General features: G+C 29.6%; 2 protein-coding genes across 2 annotated transcripts; both read left to right on the top strand.

The window, feature by feature from the left end:
* The first annotated feature begins 1,545 nt into the window (after positions 1–1,545).
* LOC136078380 (uncharacterized) lies at positions 1,546–7,515 on the top strand. Its single transcript, XM_065794150.1, has 4 exons — positions 1,546–1,750; positions 3,055–3,633; positions 4,963–5,326; positions 7,380–7,515. Exons 1-4 carry the CDS (start codon positions 1,546–1,548, stop codon positions 7,513–7,515), a joined length of 1,284 nt encoding a protein of 427 aa, XP_065650222.1.
* Positions 7,516–22,320: 14,805 nt separating this feature from the next.
* On the top strand, positions 22,321–23,331 carry LOC136077616 (uncharacterized). Its single transcript, XM_065791887.1, has 2 exons — positions 22,321–22,592; positions 23,100–23,331. Exons 1-2 carry the CDS (start codon positions 22,361–22,363, stop codon positions 23,252–23,254), a joined length of 387 nt encoding a protein of 128 aa, XP_065647959.1. The 5' UTR covers positions 22,321–22,360; the 3' UTR covers positions 23,255–23,331.
* Positions 23,332–25,888: the final 2,557 nt, after the last annotated feature.

Here is a 25,888-nt window from a genome sequence, read left to right as displayed (position 1 = left end):
TAAGAATATTTTTGTGCATTTATTTCTGTGAAAGGAAAGACTTTACAGCATACCTATCAAAAAGATAATGTACACATTAGAGAAAGGACAAGAAGAAAGTTAATACAAGTAAAAATGATTCAATCAATAAACTTTAAAAACTCAACTCGAATTGACTCATTTTTAAAAAATTTCAGTAAGTTCTAAATGAAAAAGGAATATTTAATTGAGTTTTTTTTAATTCAGCATCTAAAAATGCCTATCAAGCTGTTACATATTTAGTTTTGTAATGGCGTTCATAGCATTTTTATTGCAAACGTTGGCTCCTTCTTAAATTAACAAAATAAACAATTTTAACACCTGAACACGCATGAGGTGAGATAGCTTAATTCAAGTTTAGGCCTTAAAAATAAGTTCCACAGTAAAACTCTGAACTAAATAAAGATTGGTTTATGAAACAGAATATTGAGTTCATAATGAAATCCGTTTTTAGACACATTTTGAAGGAGTGAACTTTGCTAACTCCCAACTATTTATCTTTAAAGATGTTGAAAAAACCGGGCTCAGTCACATCAATTCTCTAAATTTGGCCCTAATGGGCCTAAGGTACCTTTTAAAATAGAAAGCCCCTCTTGAGTAAACATTGGAACTGAGTTAAAAGGTACCTCATTAGTGAACTTTTTAAGTATGAATTTCTATTTGTTTTAAAAGAATTCTTCTGTTCCACAGACACACAGATAGTTTAGGCTAGGTTCAATAATTTGAATTCTCCAATAAAGTTCCTTCAGGTCCATCATAAAAGAGCAGAATACTCATGCCTAATATACAGTGAATAATCAGGAATACATTCCATTTTTGCAATTGTACCACTGTCCTACTCAACCGAAAAATGAATGCCTAATAAGGAGATAAATAAAATAATGAAAAATGTAAAAAAATTATTTAGATTTTGAGATGTATAAAATGTTTCTGATGACTGAAAACAATAATATTTTTTCAGGATCAGGCAGTCTACAAAGTCCTTCAAACTCAAAAAAACTTCGTGAAGAAAGTGCTGTGTCAATTGCATCATTCTTCCAGCCAAAGTATTCTACTTACGACAAGCGCCAGCATCAGTTTGACCTGGATTTCATGAGGTGGATTGTTGCACTCTCGATGCCTTTCAGTGTTGCTGACCATGAAGAAACAAAAGAATTTTTTAAGAAGCAGCTGCCAAGGGTCACAGTTAATAACTCTACAACTTTTGCAAAGTTTAAGCTTCCCTTACTATATGAACAGATTCATAAACAAATCTTTACAGAGTTAAAACAAGAGCTACCTGAAGTTGATGGTTTTGCTCTTACTTCAGATATGTGGACATCAAAAGCTAATGAAGCTTACATGAGTCTTACCTTGCATTTTGTCAATAGAAATTTCAACCTCATTAAAAAAGTCATCAGTTGCAAGCATTTTCCTGGATCTCACACTGCAGTGGCAATAGCTGTGGAAATAGACAAACAAATTTAATCTTTGTAAAATGTCAAGTCAGAATGTGAGAAGGTAGTGGTTCATGATGCAGCTGCAAATATGAGGGCATCCTTTCCAAACAGCTCTCAACTTTCTCACTCATTACTATGTGCTGATCATGCAATCAATCTTGTCTTGCAGAAAGCTGATGAAGGATGTGAACCAATTCAAAAGGCAATAACGAAAGCAACCCTGCTCTCCAGCAAAACCCATCAATCAACTTTAGCTAATGAGCTGATCAAGAAAGCTTGCAAGGATGTAGGAGGTACAGTTAGTTTATACTAAATCACTATTTTGAAATTTTTTTCAATTGTCTTCTGCTATTGTAAAAAATTAAGAATTAAAATTTAAAGTAACCAACCATTCACAATGCCATATTTAAAAATAGCAAATTGTAGTTGTGTTGCATTATACACAGATTATATAAACATTTTTTACAGATTTTATTTCTGGAAAGAAGAAAATTGATGAATTTTTCATATCCTAGCATATATATATATATGACTCCATTGTAAAAAACTAAATAGCGTCAACTCTGTCTGTACAAGAGTCAAAAGAATTTTTAATAAAACAGTTCCTTTAAAAAAAGGGAATTTTTACCACATCAGGTAGGCAACCCTACTGTTAGTTAACCTCATTTAAAAATTGTCACCCCAAAAAAATATTGCCACAAATATTTTTTTGATATTTATTTGAAACAATGCCAAATAATCATGATTTAACAAAAATATTCCATTGAGTGATATTAAATATGAACTTAATATTCCAAAATAAATTAACGAACACTATTTTAGAGTATAGCTCATAATATGAAACGTCATTCATGAATTCATATTTTTATCTGTCCTCAGTTTTTGATTGAGGAGAATTACGATATTATTTTATTTTTTATATTCTCCTCATAACTGAACATTTTTTTATGATTTCATATTCAAAATTGCTGTTAACTTCAAACTTCATGTTTTACTTGCTTCCAATACCACACTCATGGTCTCATTCCACTGAAGTTACTACTCATCAAAATAAAAGTGAAATTAGACAGGCTCATTGAGCCTATAAGACTATAGTACTTTCTTTGTCTAGGTAAACACACCCATTAATGGTACCTAAAACAGTTTAAATTCCCTTTGTAATCGGCAAGTTCTGAGATAACCTCAATTTGAAGATAAATGTTTACCCATATTCTGATTTTCCATGTTAGTGGGGTATTTTTTCCTCAAAAGACTTCACCAAACTCCTTGATTGTCCAATAACCAAAAGAAGAAATATTTTGTTGAAATATCATAATCCACTAACCCAGGTGGATTTACTAGATACCCGAGTAAGTAAAATAGGGTTCATCAAGTCATTCATTTGAACTCCTGCATTTGAAAATAAAAGTAAACAATGTACTTCTAAATAGACAACATAACTATAAAAATAGTGACTAATTCTAGTAGAAGCAAGTCTATCTTGCTAGCCTGTATAATACTTCAAAATAAATAATAATAGTTTAATTGAACACCATTGGTAGTGTGATCCTTAAACTTAAATACTTTAAATGATTTTTTAAATATTTCTTTTTTTCAGTGGCACCAATTAGAGTCATCGCTCCTGTTTCGACCAGATGGAATTCAAATGCAATGATGATTAAATCCATTCTCAAAATTCAACCAGCATTAGAACACCTTCAAAATAAGAAATATGACTTCATCCCTACACAAGCTGAGTTACAAATTCTAGCAATGATTTTTCCAATCCTTGAGCTCTTCAAAGAACTTTCTGAAAAGCTTTCTGCAGACTCAGTTCCAACTATTCATCTTATTTGTGGTGAACTGTTTCGAATTCAACACTTACTAACAGATAGAGTCAATACATCGGATGACTTGAATATTCAGAACTTTGCAACTAAACTTTTGGAACAGCTTGAACAAAGATTTGAACTTTGCGGAACAAAGCAAGATCTGTATGCTTTGTCTAATTTACTTCATCCGTTCTACAAAGGAGCTGTTTTGCACAAAATAAATCGATTTAACAACATCAAGACAAAACTTGTAGATAGTCATTCATCTGGAAACAATGCAAACCGTCAAAGCATTCCAGAGGAGCCAAACATCATTGATCAAACAGACCCTTTAGAACAACTGGTGTTTGAAACCAATTGGAAAGGTATTGCCATCTGTTTTGTTAAATATTTAAGGGTCAGTGCAAAAAAATCAGGTCTATAATATTTCTTTATTTTCATCTTTCAAATTTGAATAGTGATTGAGTAGATATTGCTTCCTGTTCTGCTTTATTTTAACTTAAATTAATTCCTGATTTGCCTGTGGACCCAGATATCAAATTTAAATACCTCTTTTTTGCTTTATTTTGACATTAGTTAATTGGTGACTTGACTACTTAAAAAACTTTACATCAACAAAAATTTAATGTGTTTTATATTATCAGGGCCTTATATGTATGTAGATCTTAGAAACATTGTAAAATAATAATCTTTTTAAGTATGTAAGAAGTTCTAATGATCGCTGTAAAGACTTTAATCTTATAATACAAGAAATAGTTAAATTCCTAATTTTAACCTAGCCTGCATTTAGATACAGTCTAAACTTTAACACATACAGTAGAATAGTTGGTATTCTAATAAAAGTCTTGGTTAACTATAATATTTATTGTTTCAAGTTAAAATAGTTTTGACAGAAGATTTTGGTTAAAATAATCTTAGTACAATAACTGTGTTTAACTTACTTTTGAAATTTGTTTGAAAGAACTTTTTCAATAAGTTTTAGTGAATTCAAAACTAGAAAAAAGAAGTTTTTTCTTTTTCTATGAAAAAATTGAAGACCGCTCAAGAAAAGGGTTGGTTTTGAATTAGCTAAATATTTTTCATGAAGGGTGGTTCTAGGTAAAAGATTTTGCGCACATGGCTGGAAATTTACACTGCAGTTTAGCAGGGTGAGTTTCAAAAACTTGTTTATGAAGTTTTTATCATAAAAATTTTTAAATACTTATTGTTCCTTTGTGGCTTCCAATACAAATTTGATAATTTATTTAATTCAAATTATCTTATTTCTTTATGTAATATCCCCAGTAAATTACATGAAAAGTCCTACTAAGTTTCATGCATTGCTGATTCAACTAAAATAACTTTTGTGTCATTTATTAATGGGTCACTATAGGGTCCAAACCATTGGGTATGAACAAAATGCCTATAGCTAATCTACACCTATCTTTTATCAGTGATTGCTTATATAAATCTTTTTGGGCTATTGCCGTCCTTAATGTTCAAAGACAAAAATGTGGCAATTTGCCAATACTTTTCTTTAACTTGTTAAAGCAATTTAAACATTTTATTTAACTCTAACTTACTAATTCTCCATTTTAGATTCATGTTTAATTTATAAACGTATAATTAATTCCAGCTGCTTTTAATTTTTCATGCAATGTTAAAAATCTTCTTAAAAAAGAGCCATAGTAATATAACAATGTGATTAATTTCAGACTGTTCATCAAACAAAACAAAATCAAACATGGAGGAAGAACTTGATAAATATTTGGCAATGCCAAGGCCAGATCCTAAAGAACTGGATATTCTGATGTGGTGGAGAAATAGTTCAACCTCTTTGCCATTACTCTCAAAGCTGGCACGAAAATTTCTTTGCATTCCAGTCACTTCTGCTTCATCTGAGCGAGTTTTTTCTGTTGCTGGGGGCATTGTTACAAATCAAAGACACAACCTTGATCCAGAAAATGTGCACATGCTTGTTTTCTGTCATTCAAATATGGCAAAAATAAAGAGAAATCTGGCAGAAAGCATTGAAACTGAAGAGGAAAAGAAACAACGTGGAATGGAGAAACACTTACAGTAAAAACTGATCAGATTTTTTTGTATTGTGCAGTTAGTAAACAGTTAAAAATAATAAAAAATTAGAGGCAGAAAGAATCTCGAGTATCATATATCTCGAATTTCTCAATTTTTTCTAAGTTTTTTTTTTAAAGACTATCTAGCAGAAGTAGGGGGGGGGGGGGGCAATGCCCAGTGTTATAGGATATCCAGCAGAACTTTGGGGTGCAATTTTGGTAAGATATTGAAGAATATTAATTAAAAAACTAATCGGAGTATCATGCAATTAGCAAAACATTAAAATTGGAGATTATATTTTTTAAGTTTTTTTTGTAAAATCAAAGATTTTTGTACTTTTCATTCAAGATTTTATCCATGTGCCTAAAACAGCACATCTAAATGTTTTCTTTTGTGTTTTTCTTGAATCACCCTTATCCCACATGCAGAAATTAAATTCTCATTTCAGTCCGAATTTAGTCCATACCTTGTTTTGGAACAAATTTATTATAACAGTTAGTCTTATTGCAGTTAAACAATTCTTTTGATTAAATACTATCAGTACCTAATAGCTTTTGTAAAAAACAAGTGCAAAGAACAGAAAAGATGCTTTTGCAAATTTTCACCCTACAACGAATAAAAAATTTTGCTGATTATTTTTTGCCCAAAGCTTAAATGAAAAAAAAAGTTTTCTTCTCCCATCACTTCAGTCAAACAATTTTGTTCTAAATAGAGGAATTAAAATAAACTCTCTGATATAAATGCCTATTCTTGTAAGAATGTTAATGAGGAAAGTGGGGGCTACACCACTCCTTTAAACATTTGGGTTTTTGGAATTTAATTTCAAAATTGTATTCCAATATTTTGTAATATTCACAAATTTTAATGTATCCTTTTTTATTGCAATAAAGTTTCATTTCTCTATTTTGTCTTATTGTTTACAATAATTGTTATAATAAATTGTTACAAATAGTTCAATACAAAAAAAAATGTGCTTAATTGCTTGTTTAAGGGTTGTAATTTAATAATTCAATAAAATTAATGATAAATTGGCTTTTAAGCAAATGTTTTTCCTTTACACTATTATTGCTAACATATTACACAATATTTTTGGAAACTTTGCCAAGTCTAATTTTAGTTCAAAAAGTACAGGCTTGAGACCACATTTTCGCAGGCTTAGGCTCGACTTTCTAAAATCACACTAAACTCTGGCTTTAACATCTTCTTAAATTTAATTTTGGTTATTTATACTAGCAATACAAATCAGTGGTTTATAAAAGTTAATTAGGTTGTTCAAAAATGTATTTGGTTCAACTACGTTCAACTTTGTTCATTTACGTTTAACTAAGATGATTAATACAAAAATACCGTAAATAAACGTAACGTAATTGAAACAAAACTACGTTACGTTTATTTACGTTCAATTACGTTCAACTTCGTTGACCGTAGTTAAACATAGTTGAACGAACGTAACACTGATGCTTAGAAAACAGTACAGAATTCTTAGCATTAAAAAAATCAATTCAACAAACCAAAGAAACAAAAGTAATACAGCACATCTTTAAAGACAGTCAAATCATCAAACTCGATCAAATGAATCTCAGACTACTATCTGATGAAGCTTATTATTCACAACCTATTTACACATTATCGTATGAAAATATATACTCGAAGTACAAACGTAAACAATGTAGCCATTTACTTCCAACTTGTGCGAGGAGACCTTGATGACGCTTTAAAATGACCTTTTACCAAAAAAGTGATTTGCAGTCTAAAAAATAACGATACATTTTTTGCTCACACTATTACGAGTGATAATTATCTTCAAAGTTTAAACGCGAGTTCTTTTGATAAACCTACCGAAGAATATAATGTAGCAGTTGGATTTCCCAATTTCATTTCACACGAAGAACTAAAGCAACTTATTATTAATAATTACTTATTTATTTCTATTACAATTCAATAATATATTTTTTTTTTGTAAAAAATTTGTCATTTTTTTTTAATTCTATTTTTATGTAATGATTTTTTTATACAATAAAATATTTTGTTATATACTAAAATATTTTTTTTTTAGATTAACTAATAAAAAAATGAATTTAGTAGAAATTGTCATTGAAGCCAAGCAAGAAGAACTTTTGAATTTTTATCATTTTCTTAATGCTGAACCACCTGAAGCACCTGAATGCGCTCAAGAACCTGATTTCTTCTAAAAACTTTTTTTGGGAAACAAAATATAGTTTTTTTACTTGTATAACTAAAACTATGACTTGTTTCCGAAACATAATTTTTTTTATTATATTTTTTTATATTTGTAATTTTTTAGTTAACTAATTAAAAAAATGGGCAGCAACTGGGGCAATATTGGCAACATACTTGAAAAAGAATTTACTTCATTTCACTACTTTCTGCATAAACGTAAAAAACAAATGGAACGAGAAAAAAAAGTCAAAAAGTTGGACAAAAAAACGAAAGAACGTTGCATTTATTTGGAAAACATTCGTTCTCACATTAAAAAATTTGAAGACGAAACACTGATTTGGTTTTAACCAAACTAACGACATTTTTCTTATTATCTTTTTCATTACGACAATGATAGATTAGATAACACCAACAAATTTACCTTTGAAAATCAATCTCAACTCACCTTGAAAGATTTATGTAAAAGTACTTTGGCACATCAACGAATTCGTTTTGAGTTTGAACAATTACAAAATAAAATCTTTTCTGTATTCGATAGAACCAAACTACCACTCTCCAAATGGAAAAATAAAGATGAAATTAAATTATTACTTTACAGCTATCGAAAAAACATCTTTTAAGAATGGGATGTCAGAATAAAAGAAACATTTATTATTTTTTCATCTTCAAAGACGTAACCTTTACAGATTATTTAGTTTACTTTTTACAGAAATATCATATTTTGCTGATCCACTAAACAACTAAAAACAAATTTAATGAAAAAACTATATCATTTAATAATGGCTTATATAAACTGGGCAAAGCAACAATATTTTTGTATTACAGAACCTTGTTTTATTCATGTTAATATTGTAAATTAATTTTTTAAAATTCTTTCTTAGATAACTAATTAAAAAAATGCAAGTACAAAGAAAAACTTTCCAAGAATACGATATGCATTATCATAAATGGGTATGGTTTTGTCCACAAACAAGACTAAACTATAAATATGAAAAAATACCAACGTTGAAACAATTATGTAAAAGAAATATGGGATTTGCAAGAATACGAGTTGAAATACAAGCATTTTTAAAAGAACTTGCCAAAGTAATACCAATTAAATTCTACGATTCAGAATATATTATTTATTATTACGTTTTTACAAATCAACTGATATTGAAAACACTTGGAATTTTTTTACGATCAAGCTTATTTTATATATACAAGCATTGAAATTTTAAATTCGCATTATATTCAACCTTTTTTAAATAACACTCAATATGAACATTTTTATATTTTATTAAAAAATTATATTAATTTGGCTATAAAACAATATTATTTTATTACCTCACAAAAATTTGTACATGTAAACGATATTATTTTATATTTATAGCTAAAAAAATTGAACAAAATAAATAAAACAAGTGTTTATGCCAAGAAAAAAACAACTAAAAAAATTTGCAATTAAATGAAAGGTATGTCCATTTCTAATATAATTTTAAATTAAAATTTTTTTTTTCTATTTAACCTTTTTCTTTATTTTTTTTTTACAGCCATGTATCCCTACTTGTTTATCATGAACAAAGAAAGTTTGCGACATTCGCAATTAATTAATACAAGATATTTTTGCACAACAAAATGTCGCGTTTGCCAAAGTTGTAGTCTTCAAAAATAATTTTTTTTGTATTTTTTTTATTTTCAGAAATATATATTGTTTTATTACATTTTTGTCTTTTTTTATTTCTTATTTTTTTATTGCTTTTTTTATTCCTATTTTTTATACAACTTTATACTAACATTTTATCTTTTTTTTTAGAAAAATAAATGAATAATACAACTAAAAATGATGATTAAGAGTGTGAACTCGATGGTGAAAGTTTTAAAATTAAAATTAACAACACGAAATTAAAAAGACCTCTCCGAGGTCTTAATTTTGAAAAATGTGCAAAACTTGAACTAAAGAACTTAAAATTAGAAAAAAAAGAAGTCGAAGAAACAGAAGAGTGGATATGTGACGCCCCACCCTTTGAGCTTAAAGAAGTGTGGATATGTGATGCCCCACCGTTTGAACTCAATTGTAAATATTTATATGAATAAATTTTTATTTTTTATTTTTTAGCTAACTAATACAATGTGTGGAAATGGCAATTGTCTCTATAAAAACACAATCAATTTATCAGCTGAAGAAGCACTTTTTGTCTTGGAGATTGCGGAACAATATAACAAAACATTCGTTGAGGAACTTAACATTTATAATCACTATATCACCATCGGGAAACGATTTCACCCAAACATGACGTTTGAAAATTTTGTGAAAAAGAACTATCTCATTTTCAGAGAAGTTTAACATTTTTTTTATTGTAACATTTTTTTATATGAATAAATTTTTTTACATCTGAACCTCTATTATAACTGCGCATGCGCATCACGCTTCATTAAACAAATTAAATTTCCTAACTTTTTTTTATTTCTGACTATTTTACCCTTGACTACGCTCATTTGACGGCCTCTTCTCGGCCGACAATAAAGATTCCTAACATTTTTTTTATTCGGCCCCCCTCTCGCTCATTTGACGGTCTCTTAAGTCTTACTCTTACCACAATTTTACTCTTAAGTCTGATCTTACCACACTTTTCCAACATTCATATACGGTTTATTTTTCGATTCCATTGATTATGAACCTTTATTAAACAAATTCTTAACATTTTTTTATTCTTCATTTAAACAAATCAATATTCCTAACATTTTTTTATTCGGCCCCCCTCTCGCTCATTTGACGGCCCCCCTCTCGAACGGTCTCTTAAATCTTACTCATACCACAATTTCACTCTTAAGTCTGATCTTACCACACTTTTCAAACATACTATATCATCAATCGATAAAAAAACATGTTATTGTAGAAAGTTTATCTTCTATGAAAGTCTTAAGTATTGGAGATACACTGTATTCTTCAACACTATTGTTCGAGCTTTTGAATATTTTTCTGTTTCAAGAGCACTTCAAAAGCGAATTCGAAATGATTATCAGCTTCCCAGTGTTTCTACTCTACAAAAATTGACATCAAAAGCTTCAAAATTAAACAATGATGAATTTATTTTGCATGTTTTTTGCAAAGTTACTAACCGACAACGACAGTGCATTTTAATAGTTGATGAAGTATATGTTAAAGCTTCATTAACTTATCACGGTGGAGAACTATTTGGGAAATCTGTTAATCAACCAGACAAATTAGCAAAAACAATATTAGCTGTAATGATTAAATGCCTTTTTGGTGGACCCACTTTTATAGTATGCATGATTCCAGTATGTTGTTTTGATTCAGATTTTCAGTATGAAGTAGTTGATTCTATACTTGGATCAATTTCAAATGCAAATGGACTTTGTGTTGCGATTATATGTGACAATAATAAAGTCGATGTAAAGTTTTTCTCTCTCTTTGAAACTTTAGAAGAGAAACCATGGGTGACTAAAAATAACATTTTTTTACTTTACGATTATGTTCATATATAGAAAAACATAAGAAATAATTGGATTACTGAAAAAATGCAATTTAGAGATGATGATGATGATGATAATTTAATTGCAAGGTGGAGTGATCTTAAGAACCTTTACAACTTAGAAAGTAAAACACTTGTGACTCTTTCACGTTTAAATACAGCTTCTATCTTTCCAAAACCTGTTGAGCGACAAAATTTATCTTTGTGTTTGAGAGTTTTTTGTGATGAAACTCTTTCTGCCTTATCAACACATCCTAAAATAGACCAAACCAATGTTAAAGGAACAGATGTATTTCTAAAAATGTTTATAGACGCATGGAAAATTATTAATGTTCACAAACTGGGTGATAATAAAAGGTTAAGAGACCCATTGCGCTTTGTCATAAATTCGACTGATGATCTTCGTCTGTAACAGATACTTTCATTATCACAAATCTGTGAAGATATGGATTGCCATAATAGAAAAAATAGAATTAAAGCATTGACTGTTGGAACATCTAAAGCGATAGTCCATACTTTAAAAGGATTAGTTGAGTTAGCAAAATATTTGTTAAGTACATCACACAAATTTGTAAAACTTGGTGACTTTACCATCTGACCCTATTGAAGAGGCATTGAGTAAGTTACGTCAAGGAGCTGGTGGTGCTTATGTTATTTTGGTTCAATAAGTTTTAGAAAAAACTAAAATTGAGCACTCAAAACTACTTTTACAATATGATTGAGACTTTCGTGAGCTTCATCTTGGCCATACTTGCATAAAACTGTCAGAGGCAACTAATACAAAAGGAAAGTGAAATATTTGATTCTTTGAAAACATTAGAGTCTAGTTTAACTGACTCTGTTAAAATGGCTTTAGTAAACATTGCTGGGGACCTTCAATTTAAGATTGGTTATGAAGATCTTGACACTGATACATATTCATATTGTAATGAGTATGGTGCTTATCTCTTAGACTTAGATAGAGGTGGTTTAACAGAGCCAACTGACATTTTAAGTCAATTTACTTTCTTTTGTTATATACTTTTTATTGCACTGGATATTGCACTGGATATGATACTTTGCCAGTTTGTTTGCATTCCTTATCATACTACTTTCAATCAATCAACAATTTTTTTTTGGTTATTTCAAGAATAATAAGTGTATGAAAAGTTGTAAAATTTTGTCAAATATTTATTAAAATAATTATTCAAAGCTAAAAACTCCACGCTCTTACAAGGAGCCAGCTCAAAAAATTTTAAAACTGAGTGATTAAATTAAAACTTGTGTTGTTTTTTGTTTTTGGATTTACATAAAACTCTTTTGAATCAATTATGTTTTATTGAATTTTGGTAATATTTTTTCTTCAATAAATATAAAATAAGTATGCCTTTAGTTGACAAATTAGATAACAATTGTAATTTGTTAAAATAATTTTATAAATCAAAATAAAGCCTAAACTAAATTTTTACTAATCGGCCTCCAGTTATTTTTACGGTTTGCACGATTAATAGGCCTGTGTTTTAGATAGCCGTGGTTATATACTTAACTGACACAGCTGTTTTATTTCAGAACCCTGTAAAATGCCAAGGAAGTACAAACACGAGGTTGGAGGTGGCTACAAAAACCACGATCCAAAAACAATCGAAAAAGCAATTTCTGACATACAGAATGGATTAAGCCTTCGAAAGTCAGCTGAAAAACATGGTTTGCATTATAGTGTTCTTTATCGACACTTGAAAAGAGGTCCAAATTTGAAGAAACATGGTGGTCAGACAGCATTATCTCTTGAAGAAGAACAGCTGTTTGTTGGTAGGCTTAAGATATGTGGCGAATGGGGTTATCCCATTGACACTACAACTCTACGACTCCTTGTAAAAGACTTTTTAGACCGGAGAGGGAAAGAAGTTAAGAGGTTTAAAGAGAACCTCCCCGGCCGTGGCTTTGTGGAATCATTTATAAAACGTCATAAGGAACAACTGGCCGTGAGAATGTGTCAGAATATTAAACGCTCGAGGGCAGGTGTAACACCAGAAACAATTAACAACTATTTTGATGAACTGACAAATGAATTAAAGGATGTGCCTTTATCTGAAATCGTATTTATCTAATATCCTATACGCCTTTATCTAATATCGATGAGACGAATCTAAGTATATCTAATATCGTATATATATTATCGGTGTGCCTTTATCTAATATCGCCTTTATCTAATATCGTATTTGCCTTTATCTAATATCAATGAGACGAATCTAAGTGATGACCCTGGTAAGCGAAAGGTTATTATACGTAGAGGGACAAAATATCCAGAAAGAGTCATAAACTCATCAAAGTCATCTACGTCTGTGATGTTTGCAGCCGCTGCTGATTGTATTTTACCACCTTACGTTGTGTATTAGGCTATGCACTTGTATCAAAGCTGGACAGAAGGTGGGCCAAAAAACGCCAGGTACAATCCAACATAGTCTGGCTGGTTCGATTTCTTTTGCTTTGAAGATTGGGTACTGACAGTTGCTCTTCCGTACCTGAAAAACAAAACGGGTCGAAAAATTCTGATTGGGGACAATTTGTCTTCCCACTTATCAATGGAATCTGTGAAGTTGTGTAAAGACAATGATATCAGTTTTAGTTTTCTCCCAGCTAACTCCACCCATCTCACACAACCTCTAGACGTAGCCTTTTCTCACCCATTGAAAACATGGCGGCAGATTCTCGAAGAGTGGAAAAAGGGCCCAGGAAGAGCAGAAGCAACTGTTCCTAAGGACAAATTTCCAGCGTTATTGAAAAAGTTGTGTGATTCATTGAAGGAAGAAAATGTGATAAGCGGTTTTAAGAAGTGCGGTATAGCGCCTCTAAACAGGAACAAAGTGCTGTCTATGCTTCCAAAAATCATTGATAATGAGGAAAATCAGAATCCAGAAACATTCAAAAGAGTACTGAAGCTGTTGACAGGAGTTTCTAAGAGCTCCTTCAGAGTCTGCATCATGATCAGACTCCTAAAATAAGGCCAAAAAGGACCAAAGTAAATGAGAAACTTGGCAAAAGTATCGGTGTTGAGGACTTCGACGTGGACGATGAGATTCCCCAAACTTCACGTTCTACTGGCCAAAACCCAGGTACCTCAGGTGTTGAACAGATTCAGCCAAAGAAAAGCCGAAAGCGTGTGAAGATATCATCAGAAGATGAAGAGGACTATTCCAATTTGTTTTCTTACCGTAGGGTACATTTTATGTAACTTCTTTTGTTTATGTACTCAAATAAATCATTATGTTAAGAAATAAAACTATTTGTATTCATTTATTGACCAAAAATCCATATTTGTCTGTTTCAATTCACCCTAAATTTGTTTCAATAGAGAAACACATGAAATTGAAGTACTGTTACTATTTACCCCCATCTGCGGGGTGAATAGAAACACCATGTTTTTATTTGTTTTCTTTAAAATGAAATAAGATAAAAAAATGGAAATACCGTAAAAATGTAGGTCTAACAGAGACCTGTATTTGGGGAAAAAATGGTGTACCTAAAACAACTACAAATATGCAAAATTTTAAACCAAAGTTGAAAATTGTTTCTATTCACCCCGTTTTACGGTATATCTGGATTAAATTTCAAGTTGAAAGGACATTTAGCACTGTCACTATTATCAGATTAAAGACTTTCTTTGATTCACGAAGCACTTGCTGATTGTGTTGTAATTCTTGGAAACCATAGTCTTTGGTCGGTTGAAGATTATTATTGAGATTTGATAGAAGGAATATACTAAGCAGATTGAGCTAGGTAAGAATTCCGATTGGAAAGGTTAGATCTATAGAAAAACGAAATTATTGAGAGTTCTCTCGCAATATATATGCAAAAGCGTAGAAACTGTCTAACTACTACATCTGATCAAGAAGTTCAGAAAAACTTAGTAGACTTTGATGAAATAATTTAAACAAGCGATATAGATGATACAGATAGTGATATTGATACCGAAGATGATATTTTAACAGACACTCTTCATGAAATAATTTAACTGATAGAAAATTTATATTGCATGATATTGTATATAAATGCATAAAAATATAAATATATACATATTTATATAATTTTATATAGATAACAAAATTAAAGTTTATTCTTGAGTAGAACTTAACTATCAATTTTATTTTAAAATTTAAATAAATATTGTTCGTTATTTTAATTTTACTTTTTCTTTAAAAATTAAAGAGCTCATTTTTATCGCAATTTTTTCTGCCATTCTGTCCTATACTTTTTTTTTTTATACTAAAAATTGTAGACGAATTTAAAGGCTGCATCAAAAATTTGCAGAATACATACGTTTTGAACGTACAAAACTTGCTGTTGACAAATACAAATCATTGGAAAAGTAAATAAAATGATGATTTTTTAATTTTTTACTCCCAGATTTTTTTTTTTTATAAAGAGCATTTATTAGCAGAGCAGAAATTAAAAACCAAAATAAAAAAATTATATTTTAAATAAATAAATTTGAACATATCAATGTTAAGAAAAAAAGTTTGTTTAAGCATTTAAAAAAATTTAATAATTCATTTAATTATTTAAGAATAATTTAAAAATTTAAAGAAAATAAACATTCTAATATTACATTTCTTTATTGTTTTTGGTTTAGTTATTATTTTAATGGTCGCGTTTTACGGAAATTTATTATATTGCGGTGGTTTTTAAAGACATCAATGTCTTTAAAAAATGAAGAGATAAAGAGAATTTTAAAACGTCAAACTCACATTAAGCTGATGCATTAAGCATTCGTTATTTAAAACAAGGCCTGGAATCCCGAACTAAAAGTTTTAGCGCAGCAGCAACTCTACCTTCCATCATTAGTTTTAAAAAAATTCTTGAGGTATCCTTGAATGTCCTCTTCTTTTTAGAGGTATTAAATTTGCTCTGGATATATTTGATTTCCCGCATCAATTCACTAAAGTTTCCATTCCTCCGTAACGTAATTCATCTCACTAAACATTCTGCATGTTCTTTGACTGTGGACCGCAATGAGGGCTTCTGTAGCATTAGAGAAAGAATTATTATAATGCATTTCATGGCTATTACATTTAATTTTGACAGACTATTAAATGTTTTAGCGAAAAAGCCAATTCTTTTATAAACATTTTATAAACATATAAACTTTTTTTGATGGCACAAAACATTTTTACGATAGAATTACTGTCTCATCGTATATAGTTTTGACATAATTGAAAAGTAAGCTAAATGGCATATGGCCCCATATGTGGTCATTAGGGTCTATAATAGTTTCACTAATATTTATTTTGGGTAAGTAGGGTGAATTAGTTAAATAGTGTTCCACATATATTTTACTGCAGTTTAATATCGTACCGATTTCCACTTTGTTTCCATTCGGTGTAGTTAAATCCTTTTTAACTACAACGTTTATTTGATTATTTGTAATTAGTATAAAGATCTTACATTGATCTTTATAAATCTTTAGTACCTTAAGTGTTGTAAAGCTACGAGCACATCTTTTGGATTTAGGCACCATGCTATTTGAAGATTTTTCTTTTTAACGGAATAATTTTTCGTTATTTACCGTAACATGAAATACGGTCTATGTTTACTTGTTTACCGTAACACGGGATACTGGTATTGTACCATAAATAACATTTTGTTTAACTACGTCTTTTATTGCTTACTGCGAAGAAAGAAGATTAAATATTTTTGTACTGAATTAAACAGTTTACGTAAACAGCGAAATAATTTTTACGTTTAGTTGAGCATTAGTTTACAGTTTTGTAATAAACAAACTTAAAAGTTGAAAAACAAATGCTATTAAACCCATTCATTGGTGAAAAATGGAAATAAGATTTAGAATAAAACTAATGTGTTTCTTTAATTTGTTGGGACGCTTATTGATGTGATAAATTTAACGAAATTCTTTCGTACAGTAACTACACTAATTACGATTGTGAAAAGATATTTGGTGGAAGGAATATATTAGGCAGATTGAGCTAGGTAAAAATTCCGATTGGAAAGGTTAGATCTTTAGATCAACTACAATTGCTGCATAAATTATAACACTGCAAACAATATTATACCATAAATAAACGATTTTTGAGAAAATTATAAACCTACCGCAGGCGGTAACAGATACCATAATTTAAAAAATGCAAATAATATTTTGATATAAATAAACAAACTTTAATAGGACTTTTATACCATAATTTATTGCAATTTTTATCTGAATTTTTGCCGTAACATTGAAGATAAAGCATTAGAAAAGCACTTATGAATTTTATATTTCTCTTCTTTATATTATAAATTTTCTTTACTTATATATATTTTAAATTTTTCGGGTTTGGTTCTAATTTTAGGTTTTGTGCTAACTTAAGTAAATGCTTTTGAATCAATTAAATGTTTAAATAAATTGATAAGTGATAATAAGTTAACTGTTATCACCTCTTATCAACTCGTTGCTTATCCAAGGTGACTACGAGCAGTGAGGTGAAAATGAGCACCAGTACTAGTCTTACTATATCGAACAATCTTTTATTTCACTATATAAAATAAAATTAATTCAAAGCTAGAATCAGTCACAAATGTAATGTAACTAGCAATTACGTGACGACCTTTAAATATTAACCGTAAATTTGAAAAAGTACATAAATCTAATAGTAATTTATAATAGTAAAATTAAAAATAATCATTGTAAATAATAACAGTAGTAATAATATTAATAGTTACAATTATAATGATAACATTATCAATTTGCAATAGTATCAATAATAAAAATAATAATGTTAATTATAGAGATAATAATAACATGCAACAATAACAATATATGGCATAGAAGTGGTCATTTAGGAAAGTGCTATAAATAAAACTATATAGACTACGCCAACATTTATTTAAGACTTACACACATTACATATGCATATATATATATATATATATATATATATATATATATATATATATATATATATATATATATATATATATATATATATGTATATACATGTATATATTATATATATATCCCAGCCAACCAACCGATATGGGTACCATATGAGATTTGTCCGGTAATCTGGTATGGGATACATAAGGGTATTTTTTGCGGGATCTGTCTGGGACCCGTATGGGAAATAAATGTTAAAATTGATATCGAGGCAGATTTATCAAAATGGTTTAACGCTTACCGCATTGCAATACGTATTGTTTCTTTTGCTGTTTTTTGTTTAAAATTATCATATTCATAAATTGCTTATGTTTATTATTGATGATTGCATTAATTCTTTTCTTTTACATTTTTTTAATATTTTTTTAAAAATATATTTTTGGTTTAGTTATCAAAAATATTTATTAAAAAAATGGAAAATAATGCCATCAATTATATATTATATTTGGTATCAAGTATATATTATTATACTATAATTATATAAATTTATGTATATATAATAGTTATGTATTATATTTTAGTTTTTGTTTTGTTTTGCTGAAGATTATAAAGTCTCAATGCAATTTAATATTTTTATTATTAACAATAATTTAAAACACAGCGTGTGTCATGATAAAGTTGGTCTATTATTTATCATACTGGAAACTGTTGATACCAAAAAATTAATCTACATAAACCAAATATGTGCTGGTTTTAAATATTATTTGTTTTATAAATACTATTTATATACTAATGATGAATCAAATAAGTCTGTAAAACATGCCTACTTAAAGTTGATTCGTCTTTAATGTTAATTCGTCTTTAAAACTTTTATTTCTTGCAATATTTCTTCGTGGAGAAAATTTAGTACTAAATATTTTATGTTGCTTTATAAAAAAATTACATTGAAATCTCTCAAAATAAGTCACTAATTTTATAATTATTATAAAGTTTCTATTATTTAGTAAAATTTGTTCATCAGACAATGAAAGTGTTATAATTCTTTTAAATTTTCGTTATTAAGTAAATTTTCGATTAAGTAAAATTGTTTTAACATAATTAAAACAATTTTACTTAATCGTTTAACACCTATAGCCTCGCTAAGATATTTTTTTAAAATGCATTCACGTTTCATAATATATTCTGAAACCAAAAATATAGTTACTATAGTAAATATATATTTTTGTTTCATAATATATTATGAAACCTAAATACTTTTAAAAAAAATTTAAAAACATTTTGAAAAGGTAAAATTGTTTATTTATAAAGCAAGGGTGAGTTATACTTTTTAAATTATTGAATTCGCAAACTGTGTAAATTAAAATATATATATATTTACTACATAATAATATTAATATGTAGTAAATATATTTTTTTTAATTTACACAGTTTAATGTATACACAGTAATATTTATACATATTAAGATGTAGTAAATATAAATTTTTAATATATATTTAATATCATATTATAATCATATTATAATATGTATACATTTTAATATGTAGTAAATATATATTTTTTAATTTACGCAGTTTGAAAATTTAATAATTTAAAAAGTATAACACGCCCTTGCTTTATAAATAAACAATTTTACCTTTTCGAAATGCGCAATTATGTTAGGTAAAAAAATTAACTAAAAAAAAAATCTTAAAAGGATTTCCCATAACTTACAAGTTGAACAAGGGAAAACTTACAAGAAACAAAGAAAACTTACAAGTTATGGGAAATCCCTTTAAGAGTTTTATTAATTTTTTTTTTTACCTAAGCGAGATTGCATATTTTGAAAAGTTAAAATATTTGATTTATAAAGCAAGGGTGGGTTAGGGGTCATCCATAAATGATGTCAGTAAATAATGGGGGTGGGTGGGTGGGTAGGGGAGTGCTGAAAAGTTTAACAATAAAAGGTGTGTTGAGACCAAAATGATGTCAATTTAAAATTGTTTTTTTTAGTTTTAATGAGCAGATTTTAAAGGTATTTATATCTACTAAATGGTATAGAAATGATGTTTCGTGTGTAGGGAAACTAATATTAAATGCCGGGAATTTGAAATGATATTTTATTAAATTATTTATAATATAATATTATAAATTATTATAATAAGTTTCCCAGAGACATTCAATAAATTACAACTACTAACATATAATATAAATTACAATCGTTTTATTATTATATTACCATTTGAGTCAAATGGTAACCCTAACCCCGTACTGCCAAAGGCTTTCCGATTCTTCCGTATGACGGTTTTGTCCATCAATTCAGTCTAGGCTAGCTAATAGAATCTGTAAAAAGTGCAATATCTACTTTGCCTCTCAAACTATGTTGAAAAAGCGCGTTTCTATCTATTCTTCTGGTTTAACACTCCCTCCAATCTAAAGAATCCTAACAGTTTGTATCGCTGCCTAGCGTCAGACATAACATTTGGCAGTCATCGCCTTACAGAAGAGTTCGGAAACTAGTGAATGGTTAGATGAAAATAAAGTTGACGCAACGTACCTCAACATACCTCTAGAGTACGATATTGTTTTAGATCGCGGGGAACATTCACTATTGTTTCAATCAAAGATCACTTCAACAACCCATTAAGTCAGAAAAAAAATCAATGGTTTTTAAGCTTTTTTACTTTTTTTTTAAAGGGGTGGGGAATATATCTATTTTAGCCTGCAGTATTGGCTTTCTATTTTTACTGAAAAGTATCCTCTCAATAATGATCTAAATCAATAAGATTTTCATATTATTATAGATGGTCTGCCAATTTTTAAAAGTTTAACAAATAGTTTGTGGCCTATACTTTGCTTGGTTTAAAATTCTGGGTGGTGTCCATTTCCGATTGCGGTATAATTTGGTAAAAGCAAACCAACTTCCCTTGATGATTATATGGAAGATTTAGTTTCAGAAATGATTATGCTAATGAATACAGGGTTTAAAAAAAATGACAAATGTTACTCTATCAAATTATAAGCAGTTATTTGAGATGCACAAGCACGATCTTTTATAAAGTGCATCAAACTTCACAACGGTTATAATTTCTGTGAAAGGTGTGTACAAAATGGAGTTTGGCTTGGGAAAGTTGTAATGCCTAATCTATTTGCTGTTTTACGAACTGACAGTAATTTTCGAAATAAAAAAAACCCTGATCATCATAGTAAATTGTTATCACCTTTAGAAAATTTAAATATTGGTTTGGTTAGTGGATTTCCTCTAGATTATATGCATCTAGTGTGTTTAGGAGTTGTTCGAAGACTTATAAATCAATGGATACGTGGCTTGTTGGTTCATAGATTATCAAGGGCAGCAATAGATTTGATATCTGATAAACTTGTAGCAATTAAATCTTATACTCCTCGAGAATTTGCACGAAAGCCTAGATCACTCTCTAAGTATAAACATTGGAAGGCTACAGAACTTAGGTAATTTCTATTATATTCTGGTGTTGTTGTTCTAAAAGAATTTTATGTTAACTTTCTGTGTCTGTCAGTAGCTATTAGAATACTTACTAGCCCATCTTTATGTAACATCTATGTAGATTATTCTGAAAAACTGTTAAAGTATTTTGTGTCAAATTTTTGCATGTTATATGGAAATGACCAGTGTTTATATAATGTCCATTCACTAATACACTTGCCAGATGATGTTCGAAGATTTGGAGTGCTAGACAATGTATCTTCGTTTCCTTTTGAAAGTTATTTAGGAAGACTTAAGAAGTTAATCCGTAGTCCACAGTCCCCTGTTACACAAATTATATCTAGATTGTCAGAGGGCCACTTGCAATACTCTAAAACAAATGTTGCTGATTTCACTTCTAAATTTAAAAAACAACATTTCTATGATCCAGTTCCATTGCCGTTACGTCACCTCTCCCAATTTAAGCAATATTTTGGTTCTAAGTTTCTAGTTAGTAATGAAAATGGAAACAACTGCTTTGCTATAGACAACAAAATTTGTTTAGTTAAAAATATTCTTGCCGTAAATGATTCAAATGATTCTGAGGCTTTTGTTGTTTATCTAGAGTTTGATCGTAAGGAGCCATTTTTTACAGATCCGCTTGACTCATCTTTACTGTCTATTTTCTATGTTGATAAACTTTCATACCTTGTGAAAGTTTATTCTTTGAGAAAACTAAGAACTAAATGTTTTCTGCTGCCACATAAAAATAGTTTTGTTGTAATCCCTCAAATGCACTTTTACTAAAGTTAATATTATGAATAAAATCTTGGTTTAAAATAACAAATGTATTATGTATTAATTTAAACAGTTTTATATTTATTTAGTATTTAATAATAATCATTTGCTATTTGCTATTATCTGTTATCTGCTTTTTTTTTTAATAATTCAAATGATTTTAAAAAAATCTTATTTTAAAGTAGTTGTTATTAAATCGCTTACTTTTAAAAGATATTATTATAAATTTAGTATTTAATAAAAAATACATAATTACTGTAATTAAAAGTTTTAAAACATTTCAAAACTTATAAAGCATTTATTTAGTTAAAATATGTTTGCAATTGTTGCCTTTGAAAACACTTGCGAAACAGATTATTTTCCGTTGAAATGGCTTGATGGAGTGGATGCTAATAATATCCAGTTGCTGATTACAAATCAAACATCAGTGAAGTGCTATTGGCCACCATTTAAAAATCCCAACACTATTTATAAATCAAAAAATAACAGCCATGATGCAGAGATAAATTGGCCAATCTACAAGGCAAGGGTGCTGGGATTAGCAGGTAAATGAATTTTGCACATTGCATAAATTTGCATAACTTTGCATATTGGTTATTTTCTTCATTTATTTACATTTATGTATGACCTTTTTATTACCTTATTATTTTATTAAAAGCTATTAAGGGTTGGTTGAAATGTGATGGTGGATTAATTATATCATTTAAAAAAATAATAATTCTGCTTCCTGAGTCGCATCACATACTATAATATATTAAATTATTAAACTTTACTTAAATTGTGTCTTAAAATGCCTATATTTAACGTTATGTCAAACTTTTTCGATTAAATAAGTTGCTGTGTTTGAGTGAGGGTGACTTGTTTAAAGGAAGTATGATCAAACGTGAATTTACATGGTTAAGAAAGACGATTATGTCTTTTCATTGCATGTCATTTATTTTAGGCAAAACATATATCAGACATTGGTGGCGAGGATCTAGGAAATATTCAGCATGTCTCTAGTTAAGATTATTTATTACTTTTAATACAGTGTAGTTTTATTGCAATTATAGGTGCTGTGAAACTAAACCCAAATACAAATCAATATAATAATAAAGATATTGAAATAGAATTATCAAAATGGTTTTCAAACGCAAGAGATCGTGGTATTGACGGTCGCCGATATACAATTACGAAAGCTACAATGACGACTCCCAGTTCAGATTAATGGACACAAAAAACATCTTCCGACGTCTTTCAAGAATTGCTTTTGTTTACTCTTTATTTTTTAAATGAAGAAAAATATCACCAAAATCGGTAGTATTTTATGTAAAAATTCCTTTTCTTATAAAGTCTTTTAAATATCCACCTAAATTGGGTAATCAATAATTTTAATATACGCATTTTACCTACATCCATTTGCCAGTTGTTTATGTTAATAAACGATAAAAAGTATAGAGTTTTATAACTTTTATGATTACGTACAGGCGCACTACTAAGTAGAGACAAATAAATCAGAAAACTTATGGGACCCTCATGGGCAACTCTAAGATATCCCAGATAGCCTATATAGGATTCGTATGGGCGAAATAATTGTACATATATGGGGCCCATATGGGCATACCAGAAAGCAACCGTATGAAATCCCAGATAGCCTATATGGGAACCATAAGGGCAAAAGAACGGTAAATATATGGGACCCTTATGGGCATTGCAGCGGGCAACCCTTATGGGATCCCTTAGGGATACCCATATGGGTCCCTTATGCTCGCCCAGGTGGGTCCCTTATGGGACCCATGCATGTGGGGCATTAAGCCCCATGTTTTCAAAAACATTTAATTTCTATTTAAAATAAGTAAATAAATATTAAATTCAAACTGAAAGTGTTTTTAAGTAATAGACAACGCATATTTCTGCAAGTACAAAAGCTTTCATCAGAAAAATTTATTGTCCTACAGTGAAAAAAAAGCTTAAAAGTTACAACTAACAATGACTCAAAATTTAAAAATGGGTGCATTAAGCTCAAGATGTTAAAATAATATTTTCACATTGTAGGCAAGTGTCACAGATCCATTCCATGGCTTCAATATCAGCCCTATCTGAAATTTCTGTGCATACAATATGGTATCAACCGTCACAGTTGGAGTGGGCAATGTGCGTTTTTCTGCAGCATTTTTTGTATACATCATAACTTGAGGACACTGTTTAAACAAGCTTGTGTTAATGGCATCCTTGTTAAATAGGAAAATGCCAGTTCCCCGAAACCGCTTTTTACTTGTTATAATGTGAATGAACTTTGAAAAAGAGTGTAGCAAACCAGGGAAATGCTTCTTTGATACTGGTCCATAGTGCGTTCTTGCATATTTCAATAGCAGGCTTTGCCATATGCTCTTCACAGGTCAAAAAATTGATGTATCCAGAGGTTTTAGAAGATGGGTTTGAGAAGATGGGTTAGGCAGGCGTAGTAGGATGACATTGTTATTGCTACAATATAACAGTAGGATGACATTGTTATTGCTGATTCAATAAGAGGCAAGCTCACATGTGATACATGCCCATCAAATATGAGGACTGTTTTGTGGCTTTCAAGATGCTTCTTAAGAAAAATTATGTAAAACCAATACAAAAACTGAGGTGATTCCATCCTGCCCTTCTTATTTGTTGTATAGGCAGCTCCAACAGGGCAACCCTGAACCCACTCACAATTCAAATTTTTTCCCTTGAACACAACATAAGGTGGCAGTATCAGGCCGCTTGCAGAGTATGCACAATTTACAGTTATTTGCTCGCGTCCTGAGCCACCAATGCTCTGGGTCACTTTAGCAGCACCTTTTTCTGCTAACACAACTTGGGTGTTTAGGTCGGTGACAAAACCTGTTTCATTGCAGTTGAATATTTGACTTGGTAAGCTGCTAACTCCAGCATCTTGTAGAGTTTTTTGGACCAGCTGAAAACATTTTTTAATGACCTCAGGGTCTTCAGCCTTTGCTCTCACATTGCTTAGGTGTTGTTTTTCTCGGAACTACTTTCGGATGGCGTTGCAAAAAGCCACACAACCATTTCCTACTTGGTCGACCATCCATATTTCAATACCATTTTCAATACCATCGAGTTTCAATACCATTTTCTTGCAAATTCCTGTAATATGTCTTTAACCTCCTCTTTACTAAAACCCCAACCCCACTCAGCTAACACAACAAGGCAGTCTGCTAGTTCTTCTTGCTTAAATGTTAAAACAGTTCGCTTCCCTGGATGAGAATTTACTTGTATTTCCCCTCGCACTCTCCTTAAAAGAGCCTTTAACAACTCCATAATGCATGGAAGCATGGTTGGAAGACATCTACTTACATATGACAGAATTTTAGGCATCTATAACTGCCTGGCTAATTGCATAAGACTTCCTTCCTAGTTTCTCTCTCTTTTTGTATGTTCATACCATTCTGCTAAACAAATGGGGCAATAAGCTCCATTATCAAAACTATATTAAAAACAGTATTAAACTATTTCTACAAATAAATAACTTTTGTTTTCAATTTAAACTATATCTGTGCAACATTTATAAAATTAAAACATTGATTTTATTTATCGAATCAATTTTATTTAGATGTTTTAATCACCTTTTTGGCATTTTAGGACAACAATTAAAACATTAATTTTCATAAGCTAATTAAACTAATTATTAATCAAAAGAATCCTATTTCTATTGGAAATGCTTTCTATTTAAAGTATTTAATGGAAACTTAGTATTAAAGTGAATTTTAGGGCTCTTTTTAAACAATCTCTTAGACATTCATCTAACTGCCATTTTACTTTGTTCAAATTGCTACCTTAGTTTGTTCAAGAAATATTAGTATTTTAATTC

The sequence above is a fragment of the Hydra vulgaris genome, chromosome 03, assembly GCF_038396675.1.
Source record: "Hydra vulgaris chromosome 03, alternate assembly HydraT2T_AEP".
NCBI lineage: Eukaryota > Metazoa > Cnidaria > Hydrozoa > Anthoathecata > Hydridae > Hydra > Hydra vulgaris.
The sequence above is the reverse complement of the archived record's forward strand: the minus strand, read 5'-3'. Positions and strand labels throughout refer to the sequence as shown.